This window comes from Colossoma macropomum, unplaced genomic scaffold, assembly GCF_904425465.1.
Source record: "Colossoma macropomum unplaced genomic scaffold, Colossoma_macropomum, whole genome shotgun sequence".
Classification (NCBI taxonomy): domain Eukaryota; kingdom Metazoa; phylum Chordata; class Actinopteri; order Characiformes; family Serrasalmidae; genus Colossoma; species Colossoma macropomum.
The window spans coordinates 61,078-88,413 of NW_023495259.1; the positions used below are offsets into that span (position 1 = coordinate 61,078).

The 27,336-nt window shown below is 36.8% G+C and overlaps 1 protein-coding gene across 3 annotated transcripts in view; it reads right to left on the bottom strand.

Annotated features, from left to right (window-relative positions):
- The window catches only part of LOC118801314, a 41,163-nt gene that overhangs the window by 3,711 nt on the left and 10,116 nt on the right, over positions 1-27,336 (bottom strand). For all 3 annotated transcript variants that reach the window (XM_036561568.1, XM_036561571.1, XM_036561570.1), the window contains exons 6-25: positions 26,581-26,664; positions 23,018-23,185; positions 22,701-22,784; positions 21,119-21,289; positions 20,013-20,180; positions 18,743-18,817; positions 17,825-17,872; positions 17,443-17,580; positions 14,534-14,668; positions 14,392-14,448; positions 14,022-14,090; positions 10,953-11,096; positions 10,688-10,846; positions 7,447-7,491; positions 4,405-4,473; positions 4,207-4,287; positions 3,770-3,850; positions 3,523-3,672; positions 1,657-1,815; positions 1,326-1,403 (exon numbers count right to left, since the gene is read on the bottom strand). In XM_036561568.1, the coding sequence (XP_036417461.1) occupies positions 1,326-1,403; positions 1,657-1,815; positions 3,523-3,672; positions 3,770-3,850; positions 4,207-4,287; positions 4,405-4,473; positions 7,447-7,491; positions 10,688-10,846; positions 10,953-11,096; positions 14,022-14,090; positions 14,392-14,448; positions 14,534-14,668; positions 17,443-17,580; positions 17,825-17,872; positions 18,743-18,817; positions 20,013-20,180; positions 21,119-21,289; positions 22,701-22,784; positions 23,018-23,185; positions 26,581-26,664 (2,163 nt within the window). The remainder of the gene's footprint in view (positions 1-1,325; positions 1,404-1,656; positions 1,816-3,522; positions 3,673-3,769; positions 3,851-4,206; positions 4,288-4,404; positions 4,474-7,446; positions 7,492-10,687; positions 10,847-10,952; positions 11,097-14,021; positions 14,091-14,391; positions 14,449-14,533; positions 14,669-17,442; positions 17,581-17,824; positions 17,873-18,742; positions 18,818-20,012; positions 20,181-21,118; positions 21,290-22,700; positions 22,785-23,017; positions 23,186-26,580; positions 26,665-27,336) is intronic.

Consider the following 27,336-nt stretch of genomic DNA (forward strand, 5'->3'; position numbering starts at 1 on the left):
TTTTTAAATATCCATGTCAACAGTGATGCCCCAGTGGATACTATGGCTACAGTAAAGGAATAAAAGTAATAAGCTAACTCTGTTGTGACTCATCACTGTAGTGGTGTTGTGTTTGTGGTCATCACTGCTTGAAATATGAAAATGTGGCAGCAGCAGAACAAAATTTTATAAAACTAAAAAATAAGACAAAAAAAGATTCTTTTCAGAGTGGATAATTATTTTGGGGTGAACACAGTTGGCTTGGAATCTCATGGTAAATTTGATAGTTAACTGGTAAGGTCAAACACAAGAAACAAAGACTGATTTAACCCTCCCGTTGTGTTCCGGTCAAATCTGACCGATTTACAAGTTTCCTCTTTAAAAAGTGTAGTAAATTTCATCTGTTTGTTATGAGGTTCAATGACTTTGTTCACACATGGTATTTGAACACCTAAAATAAATCTGAAATATTTTTATAAAAATTTGTGTGTTTTATGGAACTTGTACACACCCCATGGTGTTCCTGGTCAAAAATGACCGGTTATTGGAAATGAATCTATAAGACTACAATTAGTGTATAAAACAGAGTTCAAGCACATATCAAGCACATCCACATCAACCAGAAAAGGAGGAGTCAAAAGAAAGAGGTGCCAACTCTGAGCACCAAGAGATAAAAAACTAGCTTTGTGTGCCACAGATGCGGTGTATATATATGCAAAGAACATGAAACGACCACAGTATATTGCCCCACATGCTCATGAGAGGACAAAACTGAGGAACATAAGGATAACATTATGGCACTGTCTTTTCAGAGTACAATAGAAAATTGTAAATATGTTCATACAGTGTATGGTTCAAGCATTTCTCTTAAATTTTCCCTGTGTACATTTGGGCTTTTGTTTTCAATAAATAAATCATACCGGTCAGTTTTGACCAGGAACACAAAAGTTGTTATTTTGTGCCACAGTTTAGAAAACTTAACTGGTTTCAAAAAAGTGACTTTGGTAAACATTTCAGTGAAGTACTCTGTGACAAACACTACAATAGTTTTCATCTTAGTATTTGTTATAGTCAAAATAATATGTATATAATGTTTTTTTCCCTAAAAAAACGAGAGGTATGAGCTCAGGTAAATGAGGCCTGCAGGACATAAACAACAATTACAAGTTCAAAACTTATAATGTTCACAAGAGCTGAAGTTCATAAAAAGATCTAACACAACATTAGGTGATAATATATGTATTATTGTTGATTTATAATGGAATAAAATGATCCCGGGCAAAAGTGACCGGGAACACTATGAGTGTTAGCCGAAACGAACACAACAGGAGGGTTAAAAGGCTTACTTGGAGTCTCTGTGGTTTCTTTTAACAGTGAAAGATGAGCAGGTACTGTCCTTGTCATTCTCGTTTTCCAGCAGCAGACTAATAGAAAGAACACATAATACAGAACAAATAACTGTTTCCACTACTAAAACACAATTCATTGAAACATTTTCTCTGAAGATGTTTGGTAACAAAGTTATAAAATCACATTATTTGTTAATATGGCCTCTGAGCCCGCAGCACTATCACTGAACTACTGTATGACTGCAATAGCATGAGAGAGCTGACTAACTCATGTATGAACACACAAACTTGTGCTTGAGTGGGGAAGGAAAACAGGACTTTTTCTTACCAGATATTACCAAGACTAGTGATATCATGACAGAGATAAAGGATGTAGGAAGCCCAGGTTTCAGTTAGATGATGTATGCCCAATTCCACCTCCTTCAGACCAGGCACACAGTACAGGAAACACAGCAGGGTGTTCACCTTTTTAGGAAAATCTGTGGATCTACAGTTAGAGACCAACTAGCACAAATTCATGTAATATAATAGTTTTTTAGAATTAGAAGTGAAAATTAAAACATACTGGAGCAACATACTGTATGACCTTTCACAGTAATGATCAAATAACTAATGTGCTACCAAATTCACAGCTGTGAAAATCACATCACGGACCATTAAATGAGCCTTTTATTGTGCAATAGACAATTTGGCAAGAAATGCAGTGAAACTTAAAAAAATGGAGGTTCAGAAAAGGATGTGCAGATGCGATTTGACATCTGAATGTTGTAATAGGCAAAAGGAGTGACCTTTTTGACTGTGAACATGGCATGATAGGTGGCACAGGGCATGCTTGTTCTAGCATCTCCCGAACATGAGTTATACAAAGAAAGCATATCTTCAGAGAAACTCTCTGGATGGATGAGTCCAGGTTTGTTCTGCATCATACTGATGGAAGGCTCAGAATTTGGCAGAAGAAGCATGAATCTATGGAACCATCCCTTTGCTGCCAGTAATACGTAGCAAGAAATATAATCTTTATAAAAGGTTTAATAAAAGCTGAAACTTCTGGTTCTGGTCAATTTATTTGCCAGTCAGGTTGACAGATCTCATTGTAACATGTCTTAACAAAAAGGTCCCCATTTGTATATTCGTGATGGATACAAAGATACCATCATGAGACTCAGCTGTTTTGGGAGTGGCATAGTTATCCAGACTGTATCATGGAAGAACATTAATGTCAGTGGTGATTCGGACGCCTTCCCTGAGCGGATGAATCTGATGATTGTGAGCGTGCTGAAAGAGTATTCATAGAGAACATGTATTTCAAAGATGTAAGTGAGTTATCTATTATTGTCATTATATTTTCAGCAATATAAAGTTAATTTTGCATTTAAGACCTAAACATGAAGGCAGACCTTCTTTTTGGGCCTACGCGTGACTTTAGTATGTGAAGAAGTATGACATGGTCCGAAATCCAACTGGACGCCTCTGACCTTTAAATAATAATTTCAGGCTTTTTAGGGTGATTCGCAGCAGTGCACACACACACACACACACACCATATTTTATCATTTAGCATTACTGACTCAGTAATGATACTTCCTTCAATGTTAACAAAAAAATCGTACATAGGCCTGCTTTAATGAAAATATATTCGTTTTGGAATATACTGAACACGTAACTTAGTGTCCCACTACTAGCTTGTTCAGCCATGGACACAAGGGAGGCGTGGCCATGCAGAGCGGTGACGTGCAGAGCACCAGTCTCGCAGTAAGAGAGACCCACTTGTAAATAGTTGGTCATATTAGCATAAAACAGTATATATTTATTGGGCTTTACTGTGCCAGACTGAGGGGCTGGATAGTGGGCCTGTGTGTTCACCATGTACGGGAATTACGTGGTTATTGATGACCTGCCTGCTATCTTGGCCGTCTCAGCAGTGCTGGGCAGCAGTTCCTCCACTGCGGTCATGTTCAATAAAAGAGCATTCACTTAAGGCGCTGTGTTTCCCATGTCTCCTTCTTTGCCAAAACATTACAATATAAGTTGCTTAAAATTGTTTGCTTATTTAGCTTTCATAAAAATTGGTAGAGATGAGCAAGCTAATGGCTCAGAACTCAGAAGCTCAGAACTTATTCATAGTACTTAAGGCAAGTTTTTACCCCTTTACAAATAGGACCTATACATATAATAAACTTAAGCATGTTCTTACCTCTCAGTTAACCCTTTTGTGTCGTAGTATGACTGAAGGAAGCTTCTCCAGTTAATTTTACTTTTCTCTGTGTATTCAGCCAGGATGAGTGAAATGTATGCGAGAACAGCCTTTGTATCAGGTTTAGAGGAATTACATCTCAAAGACAACCTGAAATCAAGCACAAGACATGTTTAAAAAAAAAAAAAGCTTTTGAATTGCATGGTAAAGTAAGTTAATGGGCAACAACTGAAAGAAACATCCTCACTTGAATTCATTTCTGGCATTCCTCCTCACTTTTAGCTCAGAGCAGAGATCCAGTTCATAATGTTCTATCTCTTCAGCAGCTCTATAATTCAAAACAAAAAAGTTAGATTCACTCATTTCTATAGTTTGTGAATGATTTCAGTAAAAAAAAAAAATTATTCTCATTAAAAAGTAAGGAACTGCTAAAATCGAAAATGTAAATATGTCACATAACATAGTGGTCTTGGTGTTAAGCTAAAATGAAATAAGCAGTATCTATTACTGCTTTCCCTAAGCTATGAATAGAAACAGCTTCTTAAATCTTAAATGATACTTTGAAAATAACTTGTTTCAATATTGTTTTTAATCTGCATGTTCTTACTTTTCATGGTTAATTTTATATATAAGCCCAATGATGTGGGGAAAAACATGAACATTTTGAAGTTCAAGTATAATTACCGTAACGTGTGACTTGTCCCTTTGTGTGGCATCCTGTTGTATGTTGGATAGGATGCACTGTCCCAATCAGCGTCACCATCACTGCAATTACACAAATTTACACTGTTAAAATATAACAGATATAAACATTTATAATGGATCTAAAATGGCAACTACATGTTACTGAGTTGGATTCTGAGGTAAAGGGTATTTTTGTACCTGACGTCTGTCAATCCACTTGAGTCACTGTGATCTGTGGAGACGCTGTTTGTTTCACTGTAACTCTCCCTGTCCAGAGGAAAAATGCAAAACAGCATTGTGTGACACAGCAAAAGCCAACTTATTTATCACATAGCCTAATGCCATGTCTAATGCCCTGTAATAGATAAATAAAGCAACCTAACAGTGTCTGACTAATTCATGTTATTCTAGTAGTTGTTATAAGAATGTCTACTACAACATCTAAAACAATTAGATAATTAGAAATTGTCTTTACTACCCTGCAACAATATATTAACTCTCAGACTAACTGGAAAAGAACAATAACATATTATATGGAAAGGACGAGAGTTAGGCTATTTTTCTAAAACATTCTGGGGTAACAATGAAACAAATAATCAAACAACAAGTCAAACATGCTGAATAAAAGCTAGTGATCTGTCTTTTTTTAACAGATAGCCGTTTTGCACTATATTTTCTCATTTTCATTTTCTTTCTTTTCTCATTTTTTGTTTTCATAAGCAAAAAACCTTCAACATAAAATGTGGCCTTTGCAAAAGTTATGGCACATTTTATATTATGTTTTTTTCCACTGTGTTAAACTTAGCAAAAATAATTAGAAATTGTGTAGTAAAGTCATCAGAATAGTAAAGTCATCCATACTTAAGTTTGTTCCCTACAGAGGGATTTTCATTTAAAACAACTGTTGTTTGACTAAGGGTGTTCAGTTTTTAAATACAACTATATGAAGTACTACTACACAACTACTGCACAAACATCCACTACATTTTCACTGAAACTGTATGATAATGAATATTTACTTTAACTGCTCTGAGTAGGAAAGGGGGAACAAATTTGATGTCTTTCCTCCATGTTATTCCTGGTCTTCAGGATCCTTTACTTCAGCACATGTCCCAGTGTTTACAAAATGTAGTATGAATAGGTTTTATGCTGCTCTCTTTGAGTTGTAACAGATCCTTATTTACAATTTCATATCATAAAGTTCGTTATTAGGCTACCTAGTTGTTATTTAATATACCTGCAGTGCATATATTCACCTCAAATTTACACATGTAACATATTTTAAATTATAAATATGAATGATAAAATGTATGTATACAAAGATACTATAGTGTGTTCAATAAATGCTTTTACCTAATAATTTTAGGTTATTTGTCCACTAGCATTTATTCACCGGGTTATTAGGCTAAGGATTGTGGAGGGTGAGGGTGGGAGTTGCCTGGTATATGTGTGAGGGGAGAGCTGAGAGAGGAGATGTGAGAAGGGTAGTGAGCAAGCTGATTGGCTTAAAATGTGGCTTATGTATGGTGTAGCTGTGGCCAGCAACAGCTGGAAAATAAAGCACCAAGATTTGTGCAAAAGCTGTAAAAAAAAAAATAGTGGAGAATGCTACATTACGTTTAAAAACTGTATTAATATGTAATTAACATATACATAAAGGTAAAAACTAAATTTGTTCTTGTGCAACTTGCATGTGGTGTCATTATAAAAGATTACCACCGTCAGAGATAACATTCAAATAAAAAAAGGTATAGAGCCACATCAAAGAATTTAAACATCCTCATCAGTACAACTGGTTTTATAATATACAATTGCAAAGTTCATAGGCCCACAACTAATCATCCCCACACAGGTGCACCATGCAAGATTTCTCTCAGACTAACTTGGTACTGGGACATTATGTGTCATTGAAAAAAAAACATGAATGGAGCAACAAACCGTGTCATATTACAGGAGAATTTAATCTCATTGGCCAAGAAACTGAATCCGGGAGGAAGACAAAGGTTTCAACAAGACGACAGCCCCAAACATACACCCAAAATAATTCAAGACTGGTTTATAAAAAAAAGGTAAAGATGTCGCATGGCCTAACCATCCTCCTGAACTGAATTCCCCTGAAAATTTATGGACGACTTTGAAACTATGAGTCCATCCGAGGGACCTTATGACCATGGGAATTTAAGATGGTGAGCCACGAGAAATAGGCCAAAATTTAACCACAATGCTGCAAAAAAATAATTACCTTTTACCACAGACCTCGCAAAGCTTGCCTTGTTTTATTGCAGACCTACATAACTGTTTCTTTAATTCAGTCTGTTTCGACGTGTGAATACTCCACTCATATTCAGGTCTGCACCAAAGAGGTGAACTGTGAACCAGTAACCCCTGGTGGCAATGCATTCAACATCAGAAGGTGCTTTTCTCAGGGCATATCAGCACTGTACTGTCCACATAATCTGCCTGTTTTAACATTTTACTCACATTTTACAGACTGTCATTTAGTTCCTGCAGCACAAGCTGTTGTTAATAACGGTAGAGCTATAAAATAATAGCAAAGATGCGTTTTTCATTTTGGAACATGGATCACAGAACGTATTTTTGACCAATCAGCGCCCTGATTGGCCTACTAATTTTAATTTAACCAATCATAAAGAAGAAGATGTCAAGTAAAGTTTATTATCATTGCTTTGTTTTGTGATACAGACATTAAAGGGTCTCTCTTTTTTTCTATTTATATTGTGTATATGTGAGAGTAACAAAGTGATTGCATTCCTGCAAAATGTCTGACCAATAAACAAACCTTCCTGTGTGAAATTTGGTCCACTTCAGCCAATATGGTGTGGAACCGAACCATATGAAAAATCAATAGGATTACAGAGACATGTTTTTAGCAAGGCATGAAAGGTAGTTTAAGTTACTCAGTCAGTGGCGTAGTTGCTTTGTCACCTAGCCGGCTGTGTTGTTTTTAGTTTTCATTTTCTTTTTTGTTTGAAACAAGAAGTTTTTCTCCATCACTTTTGGAATGGTGGCACCTTTTAAAACACCTCTGTGAACATTACCTTGCTGGACTATCCATTACCAACATACACTGTGTCCAGTATTTTTAGACTGTAGTTCTTTTTCATTTTTTTTTCCTGACAGTGTTGTTTGGCCCCTCCAGTCTTAACCTAGTGGCATATATAGCAATGAATCTACATATTTCTACACATCTACATAATAGATAGTTATGTGAAGTCCTACCTGCTGTCGGTGAAATTTGTTGTTGGCTGACTCGGTACTGTAACGCTAGATCAGAACACAATCTCAGCAAGCAAGTCAAAACAATTTAAGCTCATATTACAATCCATAAACAATGTTTATTTCATGTCAATCAAGGGTTTAGGGGATCACATCAATCACATGAAAGAAAATGCACAAAAAAGTTCTATTTAATTCACAATATTACACAAATGTGGTCCAGGTGGTTTTGTAATTCTGAATTAGTGCTGTCAAAGTTAACATATTGATAACATGTTACCGTAATAAATTATTAACACCACAATTTTTTTAAAAACCATTAACACATTTGCATAGTTTGAGCTTTTGAACCATCTGTAGCTCCAGCCTACAGCCCAGCTGCTTGCGCACATATTAGGGTAGTATTCCTACATTTCTATCCTAGGAATTATTCATTTCTGCGTGCAGTTCTTGAGACTATGAGTTTCTAAACAGTTCCACAAGTAAAAATTTCAGATGCCTTTTTCATTCTATATGTTCCCAAAAGGGACTAATCTTGCCCTTATATTTTCCCTGAATAAGGAAAGTCATGTCGCACGAAAGTATAAAAAACACAGATGTACTGTAAATTCTTCAAGCTTTAACATTAAAAAAAAAAATCTATGTACATCTCTATCTATATTGTGTACACAGACTTCCTTTGTCACTCATCATTGATGTAATCTCTGGTCTTTCTCATAGTGATGGATGACTGAGGGAATTTTTGATGTTTCATTTTAGATATATTCCCCAGTGAATCAGGGGTTCATAGTTTTCCTAATTACTGAGATGAAAATATACAGAAAATATGAATGGAAATATACTTCTGTTCTTCAGTTAAATTCACAGAATTGCGTCACACACAGACTTCAGAAAAACCTTTTCCATGAGAATATTTAGTTTTTTCTTTCAATCATTATAACTTAAAGGTTAGATTTTTGCTAATATTCTGAATGAAGGATCAAAAAGAATAAGTAGTTTAAGTAATTAAGAATATTTTTACAGCTCATTTTGCTCATGATTATCAGGGTGCCAACATTTGTGGAGGGCACTACTACATATATATATATATATATATATATATATATGTGTGTGTGTGTGTGTGTGCTGTGTGTGTGTGTGTGTATGTGTATATATATATATATATATATATATATATACACATACATACACACACACACACACACACACACACAACCCCATTTCCCAAAAAGCTGGGACTATATAAAAATAGAATGCAAATCATGTAAGCCATATTTTTTAAGGAAAAACTACAAAGACGACATATCACATGTTGAAACTGAGAATTTTTATTGTTTGTTGAAAAATTTATGCCCATTTTCAATTTAATGCCAACAACACATTCCAAAAAAGTTGGGACGGGGCATGTTTACCGCTGTGTTTCATCATCTATTCGTTTAACAGCACTCTGTAAGCGTTTGGGAACTGAGTGAAATGTTTTCCCGTTCTTGTTTGATATAGGATTTCAGCTGCTCAACAGTTTGGGGGCTCCTTTGTCATATTTTTCATTTAATAATGCGCCAAATGGTTTCAGTGGTGACTGGTCTGGATTGCAGGCAGGTCAGTTTAGCACATGGACTCCTGTAATACGGAGCCATGCTGTTGTAATACATGTAGAATGTGGTTTGACATTGTCTTGCTGAAATAAGCAAGGCCTTTCTTGAAAAAGACTGTTGTATGGATGGCAGCATATGTTGCCAAAACATGTATATATTGTTCAGCATTAATTGTGCCTTCACAGATGTGCCCGTCACCCATGCCATGTGCACTAATGCACCCCTGTACCATCATTAATACTGGCTTTTGAACTGTGTACTGATAACAAGCTGAGTGTTCTTTAGTCTGGAGGACGCAGTGTCCATGATTTCCAAAAAGTATTTCAAATGTTGATTCGTCAGACCACAGGACACTTTTCCACTTCACCTCAGTCCATTTTAAATGAGCTCAGGCCCAGAGAAGGTGGCAGCATTTCTGGAACCTGTTTATATATGGTTTCTTCTTTGCGTTTAAGAGTTTGAACTTACATTTGTGGATGCAGCGACCAACTTTTTTTTTTTTTCAGAAGTGTTTCCGAGCCCATGCAGTGATTTCCTCTACAGAATCATGTCTGTTTTTAATGCAGTTCTGCCTGAGGGCCCAAAGATCATGGCCAGCAAATACTGTTTTTTGGCCTTGTCCCTTACATACAGAGATTTTTCTCCAGATTCTCTGAATCTTTTAATGATATTATGTACCATAGATGATGAAAAGCAAAAGTTCTTTACTATTTTATGTTGAGAAATGTTATTCTTGAATTGTTGCATTATTTGATTGTGCAGTCTTTCACAGAGTGGTGAACCCCTGCTCATCTTTACTCCTGGAAGACTCAGCCTCTCTGAGATGCTCTTTTATACCCTATCAGGTTACAAGCCTGTTGCCAATCAACCAACAGGTGTTTTTTTAGCATTACACAACTTTACCAGCCTTTTCGTTGCCCCCGTCCTAACTTTTTTGGAACGTGTTGTTGGCATCAAATTCAAAATGGGCATATATTTTTCAAAAAACAAGTTTCTCAGTTTCAACATTTGGTATGTTGTCTTTCTACTATTTTTAATTAAATATAGGGTTTAAATCATTTGCACATCATTGCATTGTGTTTTTATTACATTTTGCACAGCGTCCCAACTTTTTTGGAAATGGGGTTGTATGTATAGGCCTAAAGCAAAAGCAAAAAGGCTTCCAAAAAACAGCAAAAAGGCTTATGAAATGAGTTTTACTCATGGTGTTAATTCAGATATTCTTAAATATGGAACATTTCATGCTCTGACACAGAACGAGTGCACCCTGCAATCAACTAATCCGTTGTCTGAATTTATTGATATCAAACTAATCTATCTAAAATTAAGTATTACTCCCTGTGTTATATTTATTTGGAGTAAATAGTCCAGGGTCTGAACTTGTCAGTACCACAGCTTTTACATTTTTCATGGTTGCATGAATTAACCACAATTCTTCATGGAAATCTATGACATGCCCTGCCATGGTCTTGATAAATTGGCATCAAATCAGCGAACTTAAACCAGCCCAAACTCAATATATTCAGTCTTATATGTTCAATACAGTCCAAAATGGAGTGCAAAAATTAAGCTGCCTTTAAAACTGTACATGCAGCCCTGCAAGAAATGAAATGGAAAAAAAAAGAAAAAAAAAGATTATGGATACTTACTCAATCTTCCGCAGGCTGGGACAGGTCTTCATAAGCTGAACAATACTGAAAGCACCATCAACCGTCAAGAATCTTAATGCCAAATGCAGGTCACTAAGACCAGGAAGAGAATTCACAACTGACAGCAGGGCATCCATGGACTGATCATATTCTAGACAACTGCAATATGAAAAAATTAGTCACGCACACACGTGTGTGTGTATATATATATATACAGACACACACACACACACACATACACATACACACACATTATGTTACTCACTGCTCAGTCAGGCCTTCCAATTTATGGTAAAATCTGAAGAATTGTCTCCAGTCTATGTTGTAGATCTCTGTGCTGTTTCTCATGAGGAAGATGATACAGGGGACCACTTCGTGATTAGGTAATGTGTACTGTACATTAAATGTCCTACAAAATAAGACAATATGCATTAATTTATTTATTTACACTCTTTTTTTTATATTGAAGCTATTCTGTAATATCCCACTTCAGGACTGGTTCTCCTCTCCCTTGAACTAACCCTTCCCGAGCCTGGAAGGAACGATACAATCTGTCAGAATATATAATTCTATTATGCTGTCTATTTTATAAGCAGCATATTTCAGATGTTTTGTATTGCTGGTTTTTGCATATGTTGAACACTCTTCTGAACAAAAGTTAGATATCCTAACCATTAGATATAATATAGAAACATCATTAGAGAAGCAAAGTTTGTAAAAGAAGTACTTTCCCAAAATTTTAAATAAGACATCCACAATCATTTTCAGATTACAGGGTATTCCCAGAAAAATTGATATTTACAGACATTTATTTGGGACACCAGGGAGCATACCATTATAGTAAGCAAACTGGGATCTTTCCAAGGCATGGATGCGAATTTCCATGCTGTGCTGTGGCAATGTTGCAAATGTGAAAAAAGATCAATCTGAGATTTATTAATAATATGAGGGTCAAAAGTGAGCATGTTGTCCAGGATGACACTGAAGCTCTTGAACTAGTAGGGGAGAGATACTGAGTAGCCATCAATACATAAATCAAAACTAAGTACTACAAAGTAATTTCAGTATTCGAATCATAGCCCCTTGAACAGTTGAGATAGTACCTGTGCACTTCCCTATTTCTTATGTAATAACATAATAATAACAATAATTTTTATTTATATAGCACTTTTCATGCCGGTCGCAGCTTGAAGTGCTTTACAGACAGGTGATAAAACACAATTATACAAGAAATCATTAGTATTTATTTAGAATCAGAAGAAAATGAAAAAGATCAAATTAGAAGATAAACACCACAAGCTAAAAGTGAGCACTTTAAACTTCTTAAAAGTGAGCACTGAGCTTGACTGTCAAATAAAAGGTGGAATTGTTTAGAAGCATAATAACTGAAAGAGGCCTCTCCATGTTTTCTGTATTTTACAGAGGGTATTTGTAGAAGGTCAGTATCTGCAGATTTTAGATTACGTGCCGGAACATGAACAGACAGACACTCTGTGATGTAAGCAGGTGCTAGGTTATTTTGAGCTTTAAAGACCAGTAGCAGAACCTTGAAATCTATCCTGAATGATACAGGCAGCCAGTGCAGTCCTTTAAAAACAGGAGTGAAGTCCAGTCTTAGGAAGTCCAGCAAGAAGAACATTACAGTAGTCAAGTCTGCTTGTAACAAATGCATGAACTAGTTTCTCTTTTGTGACATCCACTGAGAAATATCTGACACACAGCTGGTTAGTCTGTCTACAGAGTCTTGATCTTCAGAAGGAATAGAAATGTATAGCTAGGTGTCGTCAGCATAGCTGTGAAAATGTATACTATGCTTCCTAATGACATCACCTAGAGGCAGCATGTACAAAGAGAAAAGGAAAGGCCCTAAGACTGAACCTTGAGGGACTCAAGGTTGGCAAATCTTTTTGATGAATGATCTACAAGTGAAACCATGAACAGCCTATTACTTAAATATTAAGTAATAATAAAGCTGCCCACCGCCCCGGGCAAGTGTGCTCACTGCCCCTAGTGTGTGTGTTCACTAGTGTGCATGTATGTGGGTGTTTCAATGCACGGATGGGTTAAATGCGGAGGTCTAATTCCACAGTGTGCAAACACAGTTGGTTGATGGTTCTGAATGAATAAATATGATTTAAACCCAGCATTCAAGACGCTGGATTAAAATCTTGTGGTCAACAGCAAAAGCTGCACTAAGAAAAGCTGCAGCGAGAATGTCAAGTGTTTCCCGTAATGTAGCACTTAGATCGAAAGACTAGATCATTACAGGATGGAGTCAAATCTGTATTCGCTGAACTACTATAAACGGTTTTAAACTTCTCTGCCTAAAATCTGTATAGTGCGGTTAGGATCAAAGTGGTTAGTGTGCCTAAACTGCTATCCTTACTGTTTACAACTCTAAGGACCAGATACATATGAGCACAGATGCAGCACAAAATGTGCGCTCTTGTGACTACAATATTTACACTCACCATGCACCTGCAGAGTTTTTATTTCATTTTTACTTAACATTTTGCAATGACCCGAACAGCCATTGTTCATTCAAAATATGCCAAAACAGCAAAACAGGCATTGAAAACTTAAACTATTCAAAAATAATTCTAAATAAAAAAATGAAAGGTATTTAAAAAAATAAAAAACTGTCTATTTGCTTGAACTAGACACCAGGCATCTTTTCTTTTTGTGTATCCGTTGATCCATAGATTGTTTTTGGGGTAGGGAGTCAGAACGCACACTATATTACAGTGCGTCCTAGGGACTGTAGTGCATCTCTGGGTGAAACGGGCTAACAGGAATAGAAAATTAAAATAATTTCCCGGGCTGAATAGGACTGTGTGACAGGCCTGACTTGGCCCGCAAGCCTTGTGTTTCACACATGGAGCATGACACAGCAAAATATCTGATCTGTCAATAAGCTCAGGAAAATTTAAGTTCTTCTACCTTTACATACTGACTTCCTCTGCCTTCTGACCAATATTGCCAGTGTGATTTAAATGCAATTATTTCTGACAAATTGAGCTTCAAGCCTTTTTTACTCAAAAAGAACAGCATATGCATTTGTTGGGCTTAAGGCATTCTAGCTAAACGAAGTGTGCTAGACTACCAGCTCACAAGTTCTGTATGTTGGCTATAATTCAAATGGCAGCTTTTGCAATTCAAAAATTCCACTCTTTCAAACTGTGATTGATATAAAAACAATTGGTCAGCACTACTACTGTCATATTAATACATTATGAGCTACCAAACCTCCCATTTAACAGCATTACATTTAGAAATGTGGTTTAATACTAGGTGGCACATCAGAGAGAGCAGCTCAGCAGTTTTTTATACATACGCTGATGTACGCCAGTCCAAATGACTGCACCCTAGAAAGAACAGAACTTTTCTCACTGCGTATATTTCACTGAAAGAAAGAAAACATTTTTCAAATTCACTATTAATGCATTAAAACATGGAATATAGCAAAAAAGAGAATAAGTTTTATTATGAGGTTTTTGAATGTACTGTTAAAATAATAAAAACATTACAACATTCAGCCATAAAAAGCAGAGCTAAACAAATAAAAATATGTGAAGATAGTGGGAGGGAAAAAGGGGAGACAGTAAGTAATTTAAAGGCATGTTTTATAAGGTTAGCATAATGATAAAAAGTACATTTTATAATGGCTATCACACTAGAAGCAAGCCACTTTTTTACTGCCTGACCTTAAAACGTTTCCTCTGGCTATTCCCAGATTTTTACTTCCATTGTCCACTTCCACCCTGCCAAACAGTAAACACCAATTTTACATTTTCAGAGGAACACAAATTAAGTTGACATATCTCAACAAACAAAGGGTAACCATACTGCAAATATTGTAGACTTGGACAGGCCTGAAGGACGGAAAGTATCCTGACAGCCCAGTTCTCCTGTAGACTGCTCAAGCACAGCATAACCTCCTTTAAACCAGGCACAGAGCAGAGAAAGGACAACAGTGGATACCTACAAGATGAAATTCTGCGAATTATGGCAGAGTTCAGATCATGAATGAAAAACGCTAACACTGTGTTATAAATAGGAAGGCCAGGAAAACAAACTCAGCTCCACCAGTGTTTTTGAACACTTCTTGCCACAAAACATGACTGCAGTGTTTGACCACATAAATATTACGATCTAGAGATAGCTGTTACCCATTTATACAATACACATAATACTTATATATTAAAGGAGGATTCCGCCGATTTTTCTCGATTGCTGCATAATTAAATGGTTACATACGTTAACAACCACAGACTGGTTTGATGTCAAATGGTCTGAATTGTTCATGGTAGTACTGACAGGAACCTGATATACAAAGTGTTTATGCTTTTAAAGCTACATCACAGAAAGATGTTAAATAAAATCGCTACAAATACTATTGTTTTAAAACAGATTCAAAATAAGGTTTTGGTGTAAAACTTATTCGTTAACATCCATTTATGGCATTGCAGGGCAGGTATTACTGTTATGAACATTATATATAAAAAGTTAGCTCTGTCATTCCCTCTCACCACTGACCTGTTAAGTGAGTTATTATCATTTGGTAGTTATTACCACTACTTTTGTATATGTATTACTATCAGTGCCCACTGGTGGTCAGTAATAGCTCACAATAACAGCTTTGGACACGGCAAAAGTGCAGATAATGTGTAAAGTGCCTGTGCATACAAAGAGAGTGATGTATAATATCTCAAACGTAAAGTAACTAGGTGCAGTAGGTAGTAAGAAAAGGTTTGAAAATGTAAAAACTATTGGGCAGATCTGTTCAGCATGCTTGCTGAATGTTTGTGAGAACAGTTACTAAAAAATACAAAAATATTACAATATGTAATATAATATAAAAATATTACAGATGTGCTACCACTTCTTCATAGTTTAATGATCACTCAGTGTGAGATTTCTAACTAAAAAGAACAATATAAAGAAATAGAAAAGCAGACAGAAAACACTGGATTTCCTAACTGACTTTCACAATGCTCCAGGAACTCTTTATTCAATTTTGAGAAGTAATATATTTTTCAATTTCTTGTTGTTGGGAGAATCTCTGTGTTAAGTCTTTAAAAAGTATGCAGTCTTGCTGCCTGTCAAAGCAAAATGTCTGGGCCACAAGGATGAGGAAAATATACAAAGACATCACCAAAGCGTCATGTGATATTCTAATTTTTTTTCCCTGTAGCCAGAAAGTAGAAAGGTCTTTTTGATGGCCACCAGGACAACATACTTGTTGAATGCCTACACCAGACATTCTCTGAAGCACTGAAAATCTGGGAAGATCACCATTTAAAATTACCCTGATATCAAGAGACCTTTTGTGATTGTCAGGAGGAACACCATCTTTCCCACTGGCTTCTGGCACGAGCTTTATGCAAAACATTTTACTTTCTGTCTTTCTCCTAGTCTGCCTTTCCTTGTGTTACCCCATTGTCTTTCTTTTACTACTTACACTCCAATTAGCTTCGTTGTTGTTAGCTGTAAGAGTTACCATGTACACTCAAAAAAAATGATTTATGGTCATCATAAACATCAAGCAAATATTTTACAAGAAACATAAAAAAAATACACTTTATTTATTTAAATTCATAAGACATAACCAAATTTGGACAAATCTGAAATTAATTTGATGGAATTGGATAAAATCTAATAGATTTTCCTACTAAATCCCATTGCAACATCTACCAGGAAATTGCTTAAACTCACATAGTGGACATGAAATGGCTTTTTACATACTTACAATTTCCTGCCATTGCATGTTATATAGTGTATCAACAATGATGTAGTGATGCATATTTTTTTAATGTTTTGGCCATATATTAATGCTCCACTTTGATTATTTTTGAGAGATACTGTAAACTACACCAGCACACTAGCTAGACAGCATCCTTGCTAGGTTTGCAGCCATGATAAAAAGTAAGCTATCCTTACAATAGCTAGATTAAATAAACAATAGAAGTGAGATATTGTAAAGCAGAGTACATATTTTAAGACGTAGTCTAAGATTTTTCAGTTAACAGTTCATGATTTGTGAAATAAACTGTAGGTGAACTTGACAAATTAGCATGACATGCGAGTGATGTTAAACTAGTAGCATTAGCTAGCCAACTTGCATGATGGTTAGCAGGAGAGTTGCACCCCTGAAGGAATGTTGTGCGCACACAAACATCCGCTTTGCTTAAATTAGTAAATTCAGTTGCCAGTGAATAGTAAGGTGATCAGATATCTGAAGTTCGATAATTTGGCCAATTTATTATTAAAATATTGAATGTTTTTATCTATGAAATAAAAGGGAGGACAGTTCCAGTTTCATGTATTTTGACCATGGTTTAGTGTGGCTGGTCAGCATAAAGTGTACTAAGCTGTATTTATCTACTTTTGTCTTCTGATGTGCCTCAGCAAATACTGTTTATTATAGTTTGGAGTACAAGAATTGTTTACATGAATGTAATGCATACTGTCCTTCAAAGCTTTTGAACAATCTAAGTACTTTTGCTGTGAATACAGCAGGTAGTATTAATTCTTTTGAAATACATAAGGTTTATGCAAGTCTCACAAGTATCTCAAATTTAAGTTTTAACTTTTGGGCTTAAACAGCTGGGTAGTACAGTGACAAGTTACATAGATGTACCTTAAACCTATAACTTATTTTGCTTCTTTGACTGGTTGAACATGGTTTAGCTTTCATGATAAGATGAATGAGAATCAGAATCTGTAATAAAGATCATTCAGCACATCACACTTGCCTTTCTAGTGATTTCCACATCTGGCTGAGCCTTCTGAGAAAAACCTCCCAGTCCACATGGTCCCCTTTCATAACTGGAAATCTAAGTGAGATTTCCTGAAGTACTGCTGTGGACTCCATGCTCTGGGTTGTGTGAGGACTGAAACCGATCCATTCAAAATAAAGTATTTTAAAATCTTCAATTGAAGTAAATTTATCATAATTTCTCAAGAGGCTTGTATTTGTGTACGTATTAATTTCTACGTCGGTTACTAATATGTCCAGTTAAATCTGCAAAATGACAAAATTACAGTATGGGCTTTTCTTTCCCGGCTGTGCCCTGTCATTTCAAATGTTCTGCTTAACTATATGTTTGATAATAAAGGATCATATTCTTTCCATACCTGCAAACATGTGGTTTTAAATCCAGACGGAGAAGTCTCTTCATGTAACTGAAAGGCAAAAAAGTCAAAGTTATTTTGAGCAACTATATTTTAATAAACATAATCAAGATCACTAGAAACCATATCTACAAGGTGACAATAATAGAAAAATAGTGGTATATCTGAAAAAAATAAGTTTTCTTTGGGTACAATTTTGCCTTAGAACACTCTACATGTACCAAATTCTGCATACAACTATATGCAATAAGGTCATGTTTAATAAAGCACACTAAGGAAAGAAAAAATATTATTAAAAGCTCTATATATTATTGCCTCATTTGAATGGCAGGTCACAGTAATTCCATCAAAAAGCTAGTGCCCTAAAAGCTCCTATCTTAAAATCCTGGACTGATAATTAATAGTATATTGTTCTCTGATCATGTGCCACCATTTCAGACACTTTGATGCCCAATCCAGACAGTTTGAAATGGTGGAATATATAAGCAGGTTTTTGAGAAGACACTTGAATCAATGGTTATTCGTCTCCCAGAAGAAGCTCTATGCAATGCTGTTTGCATTTAGGATCAACCAGCATTGAATATAATATTACAATACTCAAGTCATCAGAGCAACATTTAAATTTAAATACTCAAATTCTACACAAAATCATGTACAGAAATACATTTTATATGTGCGTTGTGAAGAGACACCAATGTTTCCTATGTTGAGGGTAGGAAATAGTAAAAGATTGCAAAAGGGGGATGAATAGCAAAAGAGAGCTGTTACCCTTTCCAAAGCTCTGCTAATGTGTGACAGAACATATGCTAAACCGTTCACTTGTTTACTCATGTAGCAGCCTCACACAGCCAGACATCTTTCACCAGTTCTCCTCTCGCATAGACACAATGAAATAACAACAAGCTTAAAAAGTCTTCTCACTGTGGTGTGCGTGTGCTCAACGACAAAGAGCAGACGTCCTCTTCACCCACGCCCTTGAGACTGTCCACAGTAAACCTGCCAATGAGAGAAAACAGGAGAATGTCCACTTCGAAAATCACTTAGGAAAGCAACAAAATGTAATTTTACCAGGGGCCAAAACCTTTGCATATGATTCTATATGCATATTTGGCTATAAGAGTGAAACTGACTTACGTAACGGTTGCCTAATTACATACAGGTATGTATTGTACAGACCTACGGATATTTTCCAAGGGGGGCTGCTGAACGATTTTGCATTGTGCCGAGATATTTTGAATTTAAATCCCTTCAGGCATCACTGTTGCTTCAAAGCTGATTAACAATACACATGATACACATGATTCACATAACAATACACATGATTTTCTTGTATGTATCTAATGAAGACTTGGGTTCAAGGTTCGAGAGTAACTAACCAGTGCCGGTCAGGTCACACGTACAAATAAACAATTACAATGAATTAAGTCTTTCTAAAGAGTTGCAAAACTGATCACTTGAACAGCATGAAAATTCTAGTTTAGTTTACAGAGAAGGCGGAGCCTATTAGTCCGATGGACCCAGCTGCTGAGCCCAGCAAAACACGAAAAACAAGCATTCTGTTATTTAATTCCTGCTTTGTGTTTATTTGGAATAAATGCTGTTTGGTGAAGTTACTTCACAGTGAGTCTGATGACCATGACTGTGTTATTTCAGCAGAGAATTATGTATTTGTGAACAGACTCTGTCAGATATTGGATGTCAGTTTGCCTTGACAGAACTGCATGGGTGGAAATGGGCCAAAACGTTTCGGTTGCGGGTGGGAGCGGGACAAATTATTCCGATTTTCTGTGGGAGCGGCCGAGAACTGGATATAATCTTTTTTTTTCAGTCCCGTACAGACCTCTACTACAAAGAGCTAAGAAAGTAAACGTAAGTAAGTAGACTACACTATGTTATTGTCATATCTGTTACATTAGACTGAGTTTCTTCATTCAGTAAAGCCTAAATCCTTGTTTATATAAAACACAGTGCTGTGTTTGATGTTTTCATGCATTGTGTCCATGATTTTAGGTCTGTCAGTTACCGATTTTATAACAGGCTAATAATGGTCGGTTATCGGTCAAAAGAATTTACAAGATTCCCATCCCTATCCTTGGGTCTAGATAACAAGTCTACCTGGCAACAGAATAACTTATGAAACTCTTTTTGTGTACTTGTGACTTTTTTGTCTAGTTTTGAAACGTGTATTTACCAAAGGTTAAAATCCTCTAGTGTAGGCCTGCTGTAGAAGAAAGAAAGGATCTTTGCGGCGCACTTCTGACTCAAGTTCTTCGCATCAAGATTCACATATGGTAAGTCAGGCATGGAGTGAAGGAAAGACACAAGCGTGTCTACGTTCTCATGGAACTCAGGATTTTCACTAGAAAACATGAAACAATTACAAACATTACTGTATACTTTGAAAACACAAGTCATGAATATGACAATATGTTTACATTTAATTATGCATTGTATCAAGCATTAAGGGCATCTGGGATATTTTGGTTTGCTTCAATAGTCAGGAAAAGAATTATAGCTAGCATTCATGTCTATTCTTTACATATGGTTTAATTTGGTTAAATGGTTTCAATTTGGTTTAGAATTTATTTTATACTTTTAATTCTACCTATGTAACCCTGGAAAAAAGAGAAGAAAAAGGCATTTGCTTTGAATACTTGGTTCAAAGAAGATTATCTGTGAAAACATCATGAGAGAAAAAGTTCAGCGTTTTAAAAGAGAAAGAAAAAACATAAGGTTGAAAAGAAATATGTAGTTTTAAAAAGAAAAAAAAAGAATGTTTAAAGTTTGGTTAGGACGTACAGGGCAAACATGTGCTCAGTGCAATCAATCTAAGTAGATCTGTCATTCTTTTATTTTCTTCTTAATTGGACAGATTTATGTGTTTTTAGCCAGAGTCCTTGTGTTTGGTTCTCATGTAGAGGGGTGGAGGAGTATGCACGGGAGAAAGAAAGAGAGAGAGAGAGAGAGAGAGAGAGAGAGAGAAAGACAGCTCACGGATGGTAGGAGTACGACAGAAAAATAAATAGCTTACTTCAAGGTTTTTGGAGTAAAACAGGCTTACTAACCACAGTAAGTGTCGGCTAGACAACTTTTTATGCTGTGTAGTAACGTTCCCGCAGTGTATTTTTCAGTTAATACCCTAGCATATTTGCTGAGCCCAGGGGCCAGTTCTTATTACCAGCTTGTAACTTTCAATATTCAGGACAGGGGTGCTACATTAAATTTATGGTGTAATTATGTGAAGAGAATTTAACTTCACTTAACTTCAATTAGATGAGGTAGATGAAATAATCTTACCCTTTTTTCAGATTACTTGATAACTGAAGGAACTTTCTCCAGTCAAAAGCAGACATCTCTGAGAGGTCAGAGCAATAATGACTACAGCAGATAGACTTGAAAGTCTGTCCAGATTCCCCAGAGTAAACGTGCACATCATTTGAATCCAGCCTTTCATGCTTAACAGATATGCTGAAATCACAAAGCAAAATAAAATGTAAAATACATTTAAAGGTGTTATATTGCCATAACACCTTTTCCTGTGTTACAGCAATATAAACTTTTTTTTAAGTTTTTAAGTTCAAAGAATTGACATCGTATTTCAAAAAATGTAACATATCAGTTGCAAATATACATATATACATATGCATATATACATATGTATATGCATATATGTATATGCATATATATGTGTGTGTGTGTGTGTATATATATATATATATTTGTTTTAATGTTAACAGTTCCTTCTGCCAAATTATAGTTTCTTAACAATCAGCTTGTTGCTACGTCAGAGTAACGAACTCCGCTCACTCGCTGCACAGCCGGCAGTTCGCTCTCCAGCTCCTTATACAGACCAACTGACAGTTTCAGAAGTTAGTGTAGTCTCATCTGCAGAGTCTGACCAAATCGGCTGTCGGTCAAATGTGATCTTAAAAGTGTCATTTTCTGTTTGTGCACAAAGTAAGAAGTAAAAACGTTCAAATGGCTACAGCTGTCAAAGTCGTTGATTAGCAATGGCGTCTCAGCGGAGTGATACAGTGTTTGTGAAAAACGTGTGCTGTTATTTCGCCATTTCGCTTCTCAACCAATCTGCTTGGGTGGCCAGAACTAACTGCTAACTGTTTTGTGTGTGTATGTATATATATATATATATATATATATATATATATATATATACACACACACACACACACTATATTTCCAAAAGTATTCGCTCGTCTGCCTTCACACGCACATAAAAATTGAGTGAGATCCCATTCTCATACTTGAATGAACATTGATATATATTGAATGAACTGTGATATATATACAATTAATATTGATAAATATGGATTGAACATTGAGATAAAAAAATGAATAATATAATTCATAAAGTGTTTTGTTCAGACAGAGAGGGACTTTTGCAGTTGTGTGTGTTGTAGCCTTGCCCCAACAGACTGTTTAAATTGTTATTTAATGTTGTTATGTTGTTGTTCTTCAGTTACAGTGTGTTTGTGTTTCCTGTTAGTGAGAGTGTGTTTGTGTTTGGTGACCATCAGAAGAAAGAGTAGGGCTAGGAGTGACCTACCTCAATTATTAGTTGCTTTTCAAGTGGCATTGTTTTCCCTTGTTCTCAATAAAAGAGCATTTTTCAAACTTTGATCATGGCCTCATCTGACTCTTCTTCACCTTTCAACCCTTCAACAGCGACTTTCATTCAATATATATCAAAGTTCATTGTATATATATCAAAGTTCATTAAATATTTCCTGTTTGGCTTGCCCTGCATACTGTATATACATCTATACACACACACACACACACACACACACACACACACACACACACATATATATTTTATCTTACATTAAATTAAAAGTTTAACGTTCATGAGTAATTTCACCTGAGAGACCAGCCATAACGTAACAGTTGAAGTTCTGAGCAGAGGTTCTCTTCACTGTTCCTGCACGTTGTAGACATGGTTAATCTGAGTAAATTAGAATGACATGTGTAACATTATATTCTGCATATTTGACACTAGAAGTTGTAAAAATACAGGAAAGGAACCATCAACAATCAATCATATGATCATACTTTCTCTGTTTAATTAAGATTCTGTCATCTACAGGAGTCCAAGTGGGCTTCTGCAGCCTCTATGAATGTTTTTGGGGGGGTGGGATCTAAATGTAAAACTTTTGACTGTGCATTTTTAACATTCACCTGAGATTTTCTGAAACCACATTGCTCTTCAAAATGTTCATTAAGGTTTCAGCATTGGTGTAATTAATGGTCTTCACTGATAGATGAACATCACCCACTGATCTGTGCTTGTGCAGCGTGCTTATGATCATCTTCACACTTTGGTTAGAGAGAACACCATCTTCCACACTGTGATAATGTCAAAACAAGAAAAAAATTAGGTATGCACTAAAATTTCAGTCACCAAGCATTCATAAAATAAAAAGCACTGTTGGTTTTTTGGTTAAAAAAGAAAAACAAAAATGAAAAAAATATTAAGCTTACAACAAAATGTCAAAATTTAAGAAATTGCAAATAATTTAATGGTAATAAAAATGAGAAATAGTACTTAAAAGTGCTGTTTGTTCCCTTAGCTTTCCACAAAGCTCAAGTTTCAAGATTCTTGCTCACAATTAGAGCTAATGCTGCATTTGACTGAAGCCTATAACTCTGAATTTCCCACCTCACACTTGGAATAATAATTAAAAAAAAATTCCCTGAGTTGGAAAGTTGGAATGGTGTTCCCAACTCAGCTCAATGCATGACATCAAATCAACACGGCTCCTCACACAGTCAACATTAATAAAACCACTTCTCTACCTTTAAATGAGATTTGCTTTAGATCCGTCAACATACAGACACAGTAGTTGGTTGAACTATAACAATGACCATAAAGTTCACTGTGTTGAGGTGAATACATCACGAACATTAAAGTTGTCATTCATAACACTGGCAATAGCTGGCTAACTTGTTGCAAACAATATTTGCTTTCACGGAGGCATCCATTGTTTCCCGCACATTGTAGATTGAATGCTTGGAGGTCAAAAATGCCATAATTCCAAACTCCAACTTTCCACTTCTGAGCCAAGTCAAACACAGCCTAATTTCAGCTTCATTTACTTTCCTGGGGCAGTCTTCAGACACACTCAAACAGTCTGAGCTGCAGGAGCTACATACTGAAAATGTCAACAGTGTAGGACTATTTCACAGTTTCTAACAGGCACATTAGACAAACATCACCACATTACACAAATCACAAACCACAGACAAAGGGCAAAAAAAAAACCCTTCACAAACCAAAACAAGTCAAATATATATATATTCTAGATTATACAAGATGTGGTAGAAGATGTCAATGTATATGTGCAGGCCTAGATTTGCTAAATGAAAATTACAGCAAGATCAGAGCGAGTCTGTTTAAGGTGTGGATGTGGTGTGGATTGTCCATGGAAATCATGACGATGATGATTCAGAGGTGTAGTGACAGACTCATAGACTGATACACCAGCCGTACTGGCAGCAGCCTGATGGCCTGAGGGGAAGAAACTGTCTTGGAACCGACTGGTTCTGGACTTTATGCTTCTGTACCTCCTCCCGCTCCTCCCGCTGGTGTATGAATCCAGGAGGTTGGGAGCTGGACCCTGGTGATGTGCTGGGCTGTCCGCACCACCCTCTGCAGAGCTTTCCGCTTGATGGCAGAGCAGTTCTCATACCAGGAGGTGATGGAGCCTGTTAGAATGCTCTCCACAGTACATCTGTAGAATGTTCTGAGGGTGAGGGGGTTCATGCCAAACCTCTTCAGCCACCTGAGGTGGAAGAGGCGCTGTTGTGCCTGTGTGGTGTGTTCGGTCCATGTCAGTTCCTCTGTGATGTGAACACCGAGGAACTTGAAGCTGCTGACCCTCTCTCCAGCCGCTCGATGGTGATGGGGTGTGCACTCTCTTGCTTTCTGAAGTCCACTACGAGCTCCTTGGTCTTAATGACACAGAGAGAGGTTGTTCTCCTGGCACCGGTGTGTCAGAGAGCTGACCTCTTCTCTGTAGGCCTCCTCGTTGTCACTGGAGATCAGGCCCACAATCGTGGTGTCATCTGCAAATTTGATGATGACATTGGAGCTGAGTCTGGCTGAGCAGTCGTGGGTGTACAGGGAATACAAGAGAAAGCTGAGCACACAGCCCTGAGGAGCTCCAGTGTTGAGGGTCAGTGAGAAGGAGGTGATGTTGCCCATTCTTACAACCTGGCATCGGCTCCTCAGGAAGTTCAGGATTCAGCTTCACAGAGAATTGTTCAGACCCAGATCCTGATGGTGTTGAATGCTCAGCTGTAGTCCACAAACAGCATTCTCACATATGTGTTCTTTTTGTCCAGATGGGAGAGGGCAGTGTGCAGAGTCAGGGCTTTCAGTTCATCAATGGATCTGTTCTGTTTGTAGGCAAACTGCAGTGGGTCCAAAGTGGCAAGCAGTGAGAAGCTGATAAAGTCTCTAAAGAGCTTCTCAAATAACTTGCTTATGATGGAGGTCAAAGCAACACGGCACCATGGTGGCCAGTTTGAAGCATGCAGGAACAACTGAGAGTGAGAGGTTAAATATGTCTGTAAACACTCCTGCTAGCTGATGTGCACATGCTTTGAGGACGCATCTCGGAATGCCATCAGGTCCAGCTGCTTTGTGGATGTTAACGCATGTGAGACGGAGGGGGGTCTGACTCAGCTGTAGCTGTAGCGGTAGCGGGGGCTCTTTCTGAGAGCGCCACGTGATTTACCTCAAAAACGAGTGTAGACAGTATTCAGCTCGTGTGGAAGAGCAGAGCTGTTGTTATTTACAAAACAACTTTCCCTCTTAAAGTCCGTTAAAGTCCACTTATAAACCACAGCCAAAGGACAAAACCCACCATCATAAACCACAGCCAAAGGGCACAAAACCATCACAAACCACAACCAAAGGACAAAAACCCATCACAAACCACAGCCAAAGGGCACAAAACCATCACAAACCACAACCAAAGGACAAAAACCCATCACAAACCACAGCCAAAGGGCACAAAACCATCACAAACCACAACCAAAGGGCACAAAACCATCACAAACCACAGCCAAAGGGCACAAAACCATCACAAACCACAACCAAAGGGCACAAACCCATCACAAACCACAACCAAAGGGCACAAACCCATCACAAACCACAGCCAAAGGGCACAAAACCATCACAAACCACAACCAAAGGACAAAAACCCATCACAAACCACAGCCATGATCACAGGACATGATCATGTTTATCACCGTGTTACATCACCTTTCCTTTTAACAGCAATCATTTGGGGAATAAAGGCAAAAACTGATCCAGTTTTGAAAGTGTTATTTACCATTCTTTTGTTATACAAGTGTATAGCTGTACAACCGTATGGGCCTTCATTGTTGTGTTTGGACAAGTTTTCAGTGGAAAACAGTTCTGCACTGCAGGAAAGCCAGTGTAACACCTGCACTCTCAAATTATGTTTCTTGGAATTGTCATGTAGAAATAAGCATGGATGTCCCTGAAAAAGCCATTGTCTAGAAGACAATGAAGTAAGACACTACACATCTTGTATTTGTCCTGTTTTCAGTCAAAACAGGACAAAGCAGATCTGTAAGTCACTGTTTTCTGTTTTTGTCTGTATTTTAGACAACTTTTTGTAATTGGGCTTATAGTAAAATTTGGACATAAGGTAGCCTACATACTGTAATCATTTTAAAAAGTTTAAAAAAGGAAAATTTTAATTTATTACCTCAGACGCTGAAGGTCTTTTCTTTCTCCCACAGCTGAGATCAGATCAGCAACATCATTATCTGCGGCATGACTGACACTTAAGCTGAAAAAAGACATAATGATAATTCAGTACTAAAACAGCAAGTCAATGATAAAATTTTAAAGTGCAAGCACACATAACCCCCATACCGGGGTCAGCAACATGCGCCATCCTTATTCAAAGTTTCATGTTCCCCCTTAAATGGTACCGCAGTTAGCTACTTTCTAACATTGTGGCACCTCAGGCAACATTTTAAGGTGGAATGGGAAAATGACGAGAAATGCCCCGCTGACTACAGCCTCCTAAAAAGTCAAACAAATTTTACAAGAAACTATTCTACTTTTGTGGAAAAGTATCCTGTCAGAGATGTGAAAAAGGGGGCTATATCTTGGGTAAAGCTTGAAGCAGAGCAAAGTCTGTGTTTTCATTTATATTTTTTAGCCTATACCAGGATAATATACTGAGACATATTTACAGCAAAGATGGTAAAATCTTACTTCAATAAAACGGACATAAAACGTTGTGGCTCCCAAGGTGGTTCGTTTTTGTTGAAAGGACAAAATGGCTTTTCTTAACATTTGGGTTGCTGACCCCTGACCTTTACTAATATTGTGTATTTTCCTCTTGACCAGCATCGCTCTGTTCTTTTTTATTAAACACAAAATCACAAATGTTGGAAAGATACAGTTCATTAAACTTCTTGTTTTACTTGGGGAAAAAAACACCTTTGGAGTC